Here is a 13,615-nt window from a genome sequence, read left to right as displayed (position 1 = left end):
GGGTGCCACACTTTAGTAATGATGTAAAGGCATTAGGGAGATGCAGAGGAGATTCATGAGAATGGCTACAGGGATGAGGAATTTCAGTTATGAAGATAGATTGGTGAAGCTGGAGAAAAGAATGCTGAGAAGAGATTTTATATCAGTATTCAAAATCATGAGGATTCTGTACAGAGTAGATAGGGAGAAACTGTTCCCACTTGTGAAAGGATTGAGAACAAAAGGGCTCAGATCTAAAGTAATTGGCAAAAGAAGTAAAAGTGATATGAGAATATACTTTTTCACACATCAAGTAGTTAAGGTTTGGAATGCACTGCCTGAGAGTGTGGTGGAGGCAGGTTCAATTGAAGCATCCAAAGGGGAATCAGACTGTTATCTGAAAATGAAGAACATGCAGGGTTATGGGGAGAAGATGGGAGAATGACACCAGGCGAATTGCTTATTCCGAGACCATTGCAGACACGTTGAGCTGATTGGCCTCCTTCTGCGCTGTGACAATTTTGTCATTCAATTCTGAGATCTCCACGTGATGAGGAGGCTGATGGCTCTGGGCCCTGACAACACCTGACTATAGTACTGAAGACTTGTGCTCCAGAACTAGTTGCGCCCTTAGCCAAGCTGTTCCAGTACAGCTACAACACTAGCATCTACCGACAATGTGAAAACTTCCCAGGTATAGACTGTCCACAAAAAGCAGGACAAATCCAATACAGCAAATTTCCTCCCCATAAGTCTGTACTCAATTATCAGTAACCTGATGGAAGGTATTGATGACAGTGCTATCAAGCAGCACTTACACAGCAATAACCTACTCACTTATGCTCAGTTTGAGTTCTGTCAGGACCTTTGAGCTCCTGACCTCATCACAGCCTAGGTCCAAATATGAACAAAAGAGTTGAATTCCAGAGATGAGGTGAGAGAGACTGTCCTTAACATCAAGGTGGCATCTGACTGATTATGGCACCAAGGAGCCCGAGCAAAATTGAAGTCAATAGGAATGAGGCTGTCCACTAGTTGGAGTCAAACCTAGCACAAAGCAAGACGATTATGGTCGTTGAAGGCCAATCATCTCAGCTCCAGAAAATCCCTGCAGGAGTCCCTCTAGGCCCAATGATCTTCAAATGCTTCATCGATAAGCTTCCCTCCAACATAAGCTCAGAAGAGGGGATGTTCACTGATAATTGCACAGTGTTCAGTACCACTTGCTGCATATGGACTGCTTCAGCATCTGAGGAGTTGCAAGATCAGACAAAATTCAAGCTTCAGCTGGTAAGTGTCAAGTAAAATTCATGCCACACAAGTGCCAGGCAATGAGCATCTCTAACAAGAGAGAATCTAACCATTTCCCCAATGACATTCAACAGCATTACCATTGCTGAATTCCCCACCCTCGCTCTGCTTGGGGATTACCATTGACCAGAACTAAACTGGAGTAGCCATATAAAAATTGTGGCTACAAGAGCACGTCAGAGACTTGGAGTTCCGCAGCAAGTAACTCATCTCCTGACTCCCACAGCCTGCCTACCATTGACAAAGGCACAAGTCAGGAAGTGTGATGGAATACTCTTCACTTGATTGGATGTCAACAGCTCCAACAAAACTCATCACCATCCAAGACAAAACAGCCCACTTGATTGGCACCCCATCCACCACCTTAAATATTCACCCATTGCATCACTGGTGCACAGTGGCAGCAGTGTGTATTGTCTACAAGATGCATTGCAGCAACTCACCAAGGCTTCTTCAACAGCAGCTTTCAAACCCACCTCTACCACTCAGAAGGACAAGGGCAACATCCGCATGGAAATGCCAACACCTACAAGTTCCACAATGCCCTGACTCAGAACTATATTGCCGTTCTTCGCTGTCGCTGGAATTCCTTTCCTAAAAGCACTGAGGGTGTACCTACACCATATACACTGTAGTGATACAGAAAGGTAATTCACCATCATCTTCTCCAGGGCAATTAGGGATGAGCAATAAATGTTGCCTGTGGCAGCAATGCTCATATCCCAATATCTCAAAAAAACTTCCTGCATTTTTATATTCACAGTTTTAAAAAGTAAATTGCTTGACATATACTTTATACTTTGCTTGATAAAATTTTTATGGATTAAATTTTTATCCTTTATTTAAAGTAGAACCAGAATACATTTTGCAACTGGTTCACTCTGCTGTTAGGAATCTCTTTGCATTCATAGGTTGCATGTCCTTTTAAACAAACCAATCTTTAAGTAACAGAGAGAAGGCAAAACATTTTAATCACCTCTGCTGCACATTTTGCCTGGCAAAATGCTGGATCTGTAATGCAGCCGACCACTTCAAGCTGTAAACACCGAGACAGAGCCATGCTGAAGGGAGAAATTGTAAACAGACATGCAGTTTCCATGGAGAAGGTCAAAGTCCTGTACAGAGAAACTCTCTTGCCTTAGGAATAGGGGAGGCTATTTTCAAACTGACTACAGAAGAGCTAAAGTTTCAGGAAGTCAGAGCTTATGTTGCAAGGTAGATTCGACACAAAAACCTGCCAGCATTTATGATGAGAGGAAAGACCATTAAAAAAGAATCAACTCAAGGGTATCAACGGATGATACAGCTAGGTGTCATTTGTGATCACATTCTGGGTTTTCCCTCCTTCCTTTCTTTCTATATAAAAGAAAAATGTTGTTTGTTGGCAAACTCCTCCAAGGTCCTTGGGCCAATCTCAACAAAACTTGGTGGGATAATGCCTTGGACCAAGGGATATGTCTTAGAGGTGTTGACATCGAACCACCCCAACTTTGGCCTCCTAGCTGAGGATCTGGCAGCGCTGCCTACACTGTCCTCCCGCTGACATTGTAACTCAGACATGCTTTAACCAACCTCAACGACACATCCCAAGAAAGAATGTGATGAATTTATGTCACAAATCCCCAAATTTCTTTAATATTTCATTTGTTTTACAGCCAATTAAATAAAAATTAGGCACTCTCCATTCCAGATGCTCCCTGCCGAAAAAACATAAATGTGGATGTTGGAGGAAGAAGAATCAGGCTTGCCTGGAATTACTTTCAGTCAAAATCTTCCACACTTGTTGCCATGACTCATAAATGAATAGCAAAACTTTGAATTGCAGAATTTTACAGCACAGGAGATTGCTTAATCCATGAAGCACGTGCCATCATCTTGGTAATTTACTTAGCAGCTTTTCTCTGCCCTTTCTCATTTTGTCTAATAATTAATCACTTACCTTTCAAAGATTACTGATTTTTATTCCACTACTCCATTTTTTATTCCATTCCATGTCAAAACAACACTAAAGAATATTTTCCTTCCTCTTTTCAATAAGGTCGTAGAAGCAAATCGTTCTAGTGGAATTTGCAAGAACTTATGGATGAATAAAGTCCCTTTAGTCCATCTTAATTCATCAATCTAGAAAGATCCTACAACTTCTCAGTTCTGTGTCTAATTGTTAAAGTATTTCAGGGATTTACTTCAATAGTCCAATGAATTAGTGTCCCTGACCTACTCTCATTGTTTTAATTTGAAGCAATTTTCTGGATTTACATTTCCCAAACAATTTACTGTCATATACCTGTATATTGTCACATCCCTTTTAAAGGCCAAAAAACCCAAGGTTCACTGGCTTTCCCAGACCTTTGATGTGAGAAAATCAGTCTTGTGGCTCTTCCCTGCATGACTTCAGCACTAGAAAGTCTTGCTTCTTAGCAAACAGAATGGGACACTACCCAAGATGAAGCCTGACCAGAACATTGTACACTAGGTGCCCTCCACTGAAGTTTTGCTGAACAGACAGAATAATAGAGTATAACTCTACTGCACAACACACCCCTCCAATCCATTTGCTTTAATTTTCCACACAATTCTTTGAATTTAGACAGGAAATACTGTAAAAACTCAGCAGGTCTGACAGCATCTGTGGAGAGAGAAAGAGTTAACGTTTAGAGTCTGTATGACTCTTCTTCAGAGCAGAGTCATACAGACTTGAAATGTTAACTCCGTTTCTCTCTCCACAAGTGTTGTCAGATCTGCTAAGTTTTTCCAGCATTTTCAGTTTTGATTCCAGATTTTCCAGCATCCAACAGCTCTGACTCCAAGCACTGAATCGCCATATTCTTCTCAAAGCTTGGCAGGGATCCTGTTTAGCAGTGTATTTTGCTGTTTTTCTCCCAATCTTGCTGTTATCCTGGTCCAAAATGGTTAGTTCATGATGGAGACTGTTAAACATCACTATACTTAGTAATTTAGTTGCACCCTGGCAAGCAGGCTACACCCATAGTACAGATGGATAGGACAAAAAGAGGATATCCATCCATTAAAAAATACTGTTTGCAATAATTTGTACTTCAAATTTTAACTTTGTTTATAAGATCTTTATTCTCAATAAATTAAGAAAGTTTACCTCAAAACTATTAGATATAATTAAATATAGATGGTCGCAGAATACTGCCTTTTTAGCCTTTGGGACGGAACTTCAAATTTACTCTGCACTGATGGGGTGAAGAATAACTTATTCTTTAATCCCTTACAGTTGCAGTTCTGCTATTCCAAACAAAAACCTGCATGAGTATTCTGCAAATAGGTGCAGGAAACAATAAATAAATAAAGAAGTTACTCACATTTTCCAGAGGTTGGCACTGACAATTTTTAAAAACCTATTTTTAAAATCTTAAGTAAAATAGCTTATTCCATTTTAATTATGGTGATCTTACAGAGAAAAAAATACCCATAGCTAATCTGTATTTTGGGTGGAACTGGCTGAGGGATGTAATCCTTGGCTCTTTTTGAACAGTGAAATGAGATGGTTAACGTCTTCATGGAAACGGCAGAATGGAAACTCAGTTCAACAACTTGAGGTTAGAGGCACCCCAATTAAAATGGTACTCCTTCAGTGCATTGAATAAAATATTTCAGGAGGTGGAAAAATGACATAACATTTTGAGAAGAAAAATTTAAAGTACTGCATATGGGTACATACACTATTGAAGAACAGCAATCAACAAAGCTAACAGATTGTTGGAATACACGGATAAAACAGTTGAATAAAAGTTAAGAAGGCACTCAGTACAATGCATACCTCCGCCACACTGTGTTAATTCAACATTTTCAACATTATTACAATTACACAACTCTCCTTTGAAGCTTTTCCCTGCCTGGTTAATTCCCTGTAACTACAAAGCTGCAAAAAGGAAATATTTTATTAATAGATTCCATATCAATCCAATCCACATTCAGCAACCTGCTCTGAAAACTCTGCTTATGTTCAGACAGCTGTGACAAATTGCATTACAACAGCCGAGATAATCCACAACATTCTGAAACAATCAACAACATTCTAAACAAAATAACCCACAGAATTCTAAAAAAAAATGTCAATTCGCCCTATCTCCTAATGTTAACAGATCCTTTAAAAGATTCCAAGATCCAAATCTGGATCTTCGCCAAAAAATATTCAGTTCTTCCTTGGGCCATACTCGGTGGACCAAGTTTTTGAGATATATTGTTTACAGGCAAACAGACTAACAGGGACATACCTTCAGTGGTAATGCTCAAAATAAAAGTGTAAAATTTAATCACATGTGACTTCCTTCAGAGCCTATGTCTGTAAAGGAGGCTGGGCTTTCATCTATTGTACCACCCTTGCATTGTTCCATTACTACCTGTCACAGAAAATATGTCTCCTTCAAAGACACTTACTGGGAACTGCAAATGTGTACGAATAACAACACTATATAATTCTTACAAACATAACATATTCTACAAGTTTTGTGCTAATATAAAATATATATTTTACACTCTTGGGGTGTGGCAATCAGAACTGTTAATTTTCCACATACTAACAAATTGAAGCCCATCATATGCTTAAGCAAAAAATCAAAAGTGTATGCAATGCTTAAAGCAAGAAGTGAATTTATTTGTAAAATATGACCTTTTTAAAAAGAGAAATAATAAAGACAGTGTAATTTTAAGTACCTCCATTACTACATCTGAAGCTTAAAAATAGAGGGAGGGAAAAGAAAGATCCAACTTGAGAGGTACTGTATCATAAAATATACCTTAAAGTTGCAAGGAAAAGATTTTTAACTTAATGTTATTCCTGAGCTTGTAAAGGAGTCTTTTTTTAAATGTTCAGCTTCTAAAGCAGAAGTTAGGCACATTATTATACAACAACTACTTTGCATTGTGATCTATGAAACATTTAGACATAATATGAGTTTCAAATATAAGCATAGATGAGAATTCTAATATTTAAAAAAAACAGCAAAAACATGCTGACATCGTCAATTCAAATTAAAATACTACAAAGCACAGCAGCAATTAGGAAAGGAACAGCAAAGAGTTAATTTTGCTGTAAAGCTTTCAAGTTTAAGCTCGGTTAAGAAAAGGCACAAGAGAACACGGACAGATTTAAACTGAACGCCTTCTGAATTATTTGGGTGTTTGAAGACAAAAAGTGAAAGAGCATTTTTCAACAAAAACACTAACTTAAAAACGTTAAATGTGGGTACTAACCAATAATCTTCAACCTGTAGCTCAAGTATATGCAAATCATTTCACTCCTCCCTCCCATTTCCTTTTGAGGAGAGGAGGTAGAGGGGAAAGAAAATCTAGCATAATATTTTGTAAGACTCAACAAAACCTCTGCAGAGAATGGAAAGCATCAAAGAAGTAAAAGCAAAAAGAAAATAATCTGGAATAAATCAACCTTTAAATGTATTCTTAAAATAAACAAATTGAAATTTAAATTTAAATATAACCTCTGAAGATTGTAAGAATCTCAGATTATGGGATAACTTCTTTGTTACATAATCATTAAAAGGTATTTCATTTCCAGTAAAAAGTTTCAATTACATTTATTGATTTGCCTAGCTCTGCGTGACTAAATTAGTGGTATAGAGGTAAGAAACGCTGTCTGCTTGCAATTGGAATGTTTGATCTGCAATTTGCTCTTCTTGCATTTGCTGTGAAGCTCGGTTCACAGAGATTGTTTGAGTTGATGGTTCAGGAACATGTACAGATCGATTCCGTTGGAGATGTTGAGCTGCTTCTTGGTTCAAATGAACTGGCTGAGTGGACCCCTGTCCAAGACTAATAGGCTGTGGTCTCCCTTGTGCCATTTGCAGTTGCTGAGCTTGATCCTGGAGGTGCTCCATTGCCTCTTTTGTCAACGTTATCACATGCATCTGCTCCGGCTGTCCTGGACATTGCTGGTTTTCCACCATGCCTATGGCCTGGATGTGGTCTGTTTGGCCAGGCTGAGCTACCAGAGTCAAATTCTGCATGTGCTCTCCTTGCTGAGTCAACAGAGCCAAGTTTGAAGCCTGGTCCTCAGGGAGACTCTGTGATCCCTCTGCTGAAATAATGCTGATGCTTTGTCCGTGGTTAGGTATGAAATTAATGTTATGAACATCATTTGTCACCACTAGCTGTATCTGTTGTTCACCTGCAGCAGGAAGCTGGTACTGCTGCAGTTGCAAGATGGTTTTCACCTCCTCTGTACCCCCATCACCTGGAACATTAATAATCCCATGGGTTTTCCTCTCCTTGCTGTGAATCTTCATATGGGACCTAAGGTTGTCAGCACGAGTGAATCGCTGATTACAAGTTGGACATACAAAGGGCTTGTTTCCAGTGTGCATGGCATCATGACGTCTCTTTGCACTTGGATCAGCAAAGGATTTTCCACAGATTGTGCAGGTAAAGGGTTTTTCTCCCCTAAAATTAAATAAATATTATATGTTAATTTCCACATGTAAAATTTGAGAAGTAACATTATTTCCTTTTAGGTAAGAATAACAATAAATTCCCAATCAAGTAGTAGATATTCAGACCTGAGAGAAGTATACAATGGTAATGTCCCAAAGGTCGGTATTAGGGTCACTGTTCTTTCTGATATATATTAATATCCTGGACTTGGATATACAGGGTATAATTTTAAAGTTTGCCAATGACACAAAACTCAAAAAAGTAGTAAACACTGGGCTGAGTTGAAGAGTGGGCGCGCACAGGCGTACTCCTGATCGGTGCCCCCAATCAGAGGCGCGGCACCATTTTATGTGGGCGGGCCAATTAAGGCCCGCCCAGCGTGCCGTCCGCGCAGAAGCGCTATGCGCTCCCGCTGTGCGAGCCGGGGGGGCGGGGGGAATCCAAAAACTGAGAGTGCGCATGAAAGAGCACACTCATCTCCCTGAGGCTCTTCTCCCTGAGGCTAAGTGCTGCCTCAGGGAGATCAGCTCAAAATGTAAAAAACCTAAAAATAGAAAAGTAAAATTTCCCTAACATGTCCTCTCATGTGACAATGTCACATGAGTTGGGACATGTCCATAACTTTCACAAAAATTTTATTCAAATTTTTTAAAACCTACATGAAATCTCATCCCGCTCATGGATGAAGTTTCATGCTTTGCCTAGTTCGTGCCGGGGGCTCCTGGCCTGCCCGCCAACCTTAAGGTTGGATGGGCAAGTCCTTTAATTGCTTAATTGATTTTGTCAATGGCCTCAATTGGCCATTGACAGGTCAGCGGGTGCGCAGCTGATTTCGCTGCGCCCCCATCTTCCCGAAAATTTAAATGGGGCGCGGTGAAGTTGGGAGTTCCCCCCTGACGTCACTGCATGTTATTTTACGTGTCGACGAGGGGGCCCCACCCCTGCTTGCCAGCGCGTAAAATCCTGCCCACTGAGAACTTCAAGAGGAAGCAGAATACTGAAATGGGCAGACACATGGCAGATGAAATGTAATGCAAGGAAGTGTAAAGTGATGCATCTTGGAAGGAAGGATGAGGAGAGGCAATATAAACTCCATGGTATGATTTCAAAGTGGATTTAGAGAACAGAGAACTGTGAGTGAGAATACAGGAATGTTCTAAAGTGGTAGGACAAGTTAAGAAGGTGGTTAAAAATACCATAAGGGCTCCTTGGCTTCATCAACAGAGGCATAGAGGAAAAAAGGAAAAAGTTAAGCTAAATTGATAAATCATTAATTACACCTCAGATAGGTCCAATAATGGGCACCACATTCTAGGAGGGATGTCAAGGCCTTGCAGGAGTTGCAGAGGAGATTTACTAGAATGGTACCAGGAATAAAGGACTTCAATTACATAGACAGACTAGAGAAGTTATGATTGTTCCACTTAGAATAGACAAAGTTAAAAAGAAATTCAATGGAGGGGTTCAAAAATCATGAAGGTTTCAATACAGTAAATAAAGTGTTTTCAGTAGTTGAAGGGTCAGTTACCGGAGGATATCAATTTAATTGGCAAAATTGGCAAAAGAACCAGAGCAAAGATGAGAATTTTTTTTAAGCAGAGAATTATGATGATATGGAATGGACTGTCTGAGAGGATGGTGGCAGCAGATTCAACAATGTAGCTATATAGTACATTTAATGCAGATAAACACCCCTAGGTGCTTCACAGGAGTGTTATTCACATAAGGAGTTACTGGAGAAGATAAGCAAAACCTTATTAAAGTGGTAGGTTTTAAGGAAAGCCTTAAAGCAGGAGAGGTAGAGAGGCAGAGGGGAAATTCTAGAGTTTATGGCTTTGACAGCTGAAGGCAGATGATTAAAATCAAGAATAATCAAGAAGGCAGGATTAGAGCAGTGCAGATGTTGGAGTGTAATAGGGCTGGAGGAGATTACAAAGATAGAGGGGAACAAGAGAGTGGAGAGATTGAAAAATAAGGGTGAATTTTAAATTCAAGGTATTGCATAATCAGGAACCTTAGGTCAGCAAGCCACAGGGGTGATGCATGAATGTGATTGGATGTGCGTTAGGACATGGGCAGCAGAGTTTTTGATGATTTCAAGTTTACAGAGGGTTGAATGTGGTTGAATGTGAATAAGTTTGACCAGGAGTGTCTTGAAATAGTCAAGTCTAGAGGTAACAAAGGCATGAATAAGGGTTTTCAGCAGTAGATGTGCTGAGGCAGGGGCAAAGTCAGGTGATTCAATAATAACATTCAGAAGTTAACTGGATAAACAGTTGAAATGGAAAAAAATTGCAAGGCTATGGAAAAGAGCAGGAGAATGGAATTAATTTAATAGCTCTTTCAAAAAGCAGGCACAATGGGCTGAAATGCATCCTTCTGTTCCATATAATTCTATGAGATCCAAGTTTATTGATGAAACTAAGATAGAAAAGATGGTAAACAGTGTTTTTGGGAGCAGCAAGTTGTAAAGGGACATAGGCATATTAACTGATTGGGTAAAACTATGGCAAATAGAGTTCAATGTGGCCAGGTGTGAGTCAACCATTTTGGATCGAAGGAAAACAAACTGTGAGTAACTAGGTACTGTAGAGAAGCAAAAAGATTTTGGAGTCTGGATGCACAAATCACTGAAAGCTAGTGCACAGGTACAAAAATTAAAAAAAGGCTCACACAATGTTGGACTTCATCTTAAAAGGGCTGGAAAACCACTGGGAGGAAATTATCATTCTGTTGTGAACAGAACAGATCCCACCTGATGTACCGTGTTCCTTTTTGGGCACCACAACTCAGGGTTTTGGGTTTAGAACAGATGCAGAGCAGGTTCATCATTGAAACCAGGGTTTACAGGGTTAAATAATAAGGGCAGACACTTAAACTTGGCTTGTATCCCCTTAAATAGAATCTGATAGTGTAAAAACCAAGAAACTATGCATTCAGTTGGGGAATCAAGAACAGAGGGGCATAATCTTCAAGTCAGAGGAAGGTTATTCAAGAGTAAAATCAGGAAGAATTATTCCACATAAATGGGTAATAGAAATCTGGCGCTCTCTTCAAAAAGACTGAACGTAGAACAATTGGGGCTTTCAAGATTGAGACAGATTTTCATTAGGTAAGGGTATCGAGATCTAGAACAAATCTCTCAACCAACACAACCAAAAGCAGATTACTTGTGCATTTGCTACCCTGCTGTTTGTGGAATCTTTCTGTTCACCGACTGTCTTCCATTTTTCCCTACATTACAACAGTGACTAGGCTTCAAAGGGGCTTCATGGCTGTAAAGCAATTTGGAATGTCCCAACATCATGAAAGGTGCTATAGAAATGAAAATTCTCTTTGTAAATAAAATTTCTCTTTCGACAACAGATAAAGTCAAAAATGCATTCCCAGTTATATGTAAATATAGACAACAGATTAGTCCACTACAATTATGCTATTTTATATTCAATTTAATATGTGCAATGTTACTACTGTGAAATCATATACCTGTGGATCCTTATGTGCGTCTGCAGAGTATTCTTTGCAGTAAAACATTTACCACAAATCTCACACGTAAATGGTTTCTCACCTGAAAACCAAAGGTAAGTGAGTATTATTGCCACAGTCGGTTACCATGCCTATATATTTTTTCTGACAGACGTTGCACTGAAATGTTAACCCATGTTTAATGCTAAAGAGCTTTTGATGTATTTCCAGCATCTGCAGTTTGTTTCAGGAGTGCCTTTTGGTCTCAGCATTTTTAAAATAACATTTTTGTGCTCACCAAACATTGGTGCTAGTAGCAGGAAATGGCATTTGTCCACCAGTGTTAGCATCAAGCACATCTGATTTAGTGCAGCATGGGGTAAATATGGACTAAAGCCTCTGCTACAGTCACAATAAGAGGGTAAGAATTCTTATTTGACTTCTTGTTTAACTTGCTCACATCTTTGGTGGCTTGTTGTTCCTTGCTCGCCAAATCCTAAACGACTGTCTTTGCTCACTTATACATCCGCTTCCTTCCAAGTGCTATTGTCACCCCATTCTCAGGAAAAAACACCCTCGATACTCTTTCCTTGTCGATGATCAATCCATATCTAACCTTATAATTTTTCTCCAAGGTTCTTAATTGTTCATTGGTCACTTCTCTCAAAAATACCTAGTTTACACTTTTATTAGAGGACCAAAAACAGCCCAAGTAAAAGACAGTAATGTCATCTCTTGTGACTGCAGCCATGTTGTATCTTTGCCCCTTGTTCTCCTTGATCTCCGTGCCATTGTTTGATACTCAACCACTCCTTCCACCTCTGTATCGATTGTACTTCTATTGTCCACCTCCTTTGGATCACTCTTGTTTTGTTCCATCTATTTGGTCCTAACAGAACCAGCATATCTTTAGCAATAGTGTGCACTCGCACCTTGCCACAGTCATTTTCTGAGTACTCCAAGATTCCACTTTGAACCCCTTCTTTTCATTACCTACCTGCTGCTCAGGGAAATCATTAACAGGAACGTGCTCACTTTTCAAGCGTACACTATCAACAACCAGAGCTATCTCTCTGACATCAGCCTGAATCCTGCAACCATCTCTAGCTTTCCAAACTGTCTATATGACAAGTCATAGGTCAAACAGAACATTCTCCAAACTGGTGAAACAAAAGCCAACTATCTTGGCTCCAGACATAAACTCTGTACTATTTCACCCAGCTCTGTCCCCTTGCTTGGCTGCTTGTCCAGGTAGAACTAGATGGTACGTAATCTTGTTGTCCTATTTTTTCAAGTTTCAAACTCCATATCCTATTCATCACTGGTTTCTCACATGTTCACCATATTTTATCTAAAAATGTGTTCCTGTGCCATACATCTTCCACATTGCAAGTTACCTGTGTGTGTTCTCAGATGTTTCTTCAGCTGAGCAGCATCCATGAATTTACGACGGCAATGCACACATTCAGGCATAGATTGACCTAGCAAAACATAGAATCATAGAATAGAATCATAGAAAGTTTACAGCACAGAAAGAGGACACTTGGACCATTGTGTCTGCGCCAGGCAAAAAATGAGCCACCCAGCCTAATCCCACTTGACGGTGTTTGGTCCTTAGCCCTACAGATTACGGCACTTGGGGTGTATATCCAGACACGTTTCAAATGCGTTGAGGGTTTCTGCCTCTGCTACCCTTTCAGGCAGTGAGTTCCAGATCCCCACAACTCTCTGGGCAAAAAATCTTCCTTCAACTCCCTTTCTACCAATCATTTTAAATCTATTCTCCCTAGTCATTGACCGCTCTGCAAAAGTAAATAGGCTCTTCCCATCCATTCTATCCAGGCCCCTCACAATTTTGTACATTTCAATCAAATCTCCCCTCAGCCTCCTCTATTCCAAGGAGAACAACCCCAGTTTATCCAATCTTTCCTCATGGCTGTAATTTTCCGTCCAGACAACATCCTCGCAAATCTCCTCTGTACCCTCTCTAGTGCAACTACATCCTTTCTGTAATGAGGTGATCAGAACCATACACAGTACTCAAGTTGTGGCCTAACTAATGTTTTATATATCCTTCCTGCTCTTATGTTCTATGCCTCAGCTAATAAAGGAAAGGATTCTGTATGCCTTCTTAACCACCCATCTACCTGTCCTGCTACCTTCAGAGATCTATGGACATTCACTCCAAGATCCCTCACTTCCTCCATACCTCTTAATTTCCTCCCATTTATTGTGTAACCCTTTGCCTTGGTTGACCTCCCCAAATGCATCACCTCACATTTCTCCCATAACATATTATGGGAAAACATTTAACACTATAACACCAAGGCATTTTGTGAAACTATTTCTGTGTATATGATTTGTTTTGAGGCCCAGCTGAAACAATTGATTATCTTTACTAGTTTGTTAGTCAGTATATAAAAAAAGGTAAGGTAGAAATAAC

The 13,615-nt window shown here is 39.8% G+C and overlaps 1 protein-coding gene across 5 annotated transcripts in view; it reads right to left on the bottom strand.

The window, feature by feature from the left end:
• Window positions 1-4,944: 4,944 nt before the first annotated feature.
• zbtb24 (zinc finger and BTB domain containing 24) overlaps window positions 4,945-13,615 on the bottom strand; it is a 39,082-nt gene continuing 30,411 nt past the window's right edge. For all 5 annotated transcript variants that reach the window (XM_041188697.1, XM_041188698.1, XM_041188700.1 and 2 more), the window contains exons 5-7: window positions 12,570-12,653; window positions 11,194-11,275; window positions 4,945-7,716 (exon numbers count right to left, since the gene is read on the bottom strand). In XM_041188697.1, the coding sequence (XP_041044631.1) occupies window positions 6,867-7,716; window positions 11,194-11,275; window positions 12,570-12,653 (1,016 nt within the window). In that variant the 3' untranslated portion in view covers window positions 4,945-6,866. The remainder of the gene's footprint in view (window positions 7,717-11,193; window positions 11,276-12,569; window positions 12,654-13,615) is intronic.

The sequence above is a fragment of the Carcharodon carcharias genome, chromosome 5, assembly GCF_017639515.1.
Source record: "Carcharodon carcharias isolate sCarCar2 chromosome 5, sCarCar2.pri, whole genome shotgun sequence".
NCBI classification, from domain to species: domain Eukaryota; kingdom Metazoa; phylum Chordata; class Chondrichthyes; order Lamniformes; family Lamnidae; genus Carcharodon; species Carcharodon carcharias.
This window is presented reverse-complemented; position numbering and strand designations above follow the sequence as displayed.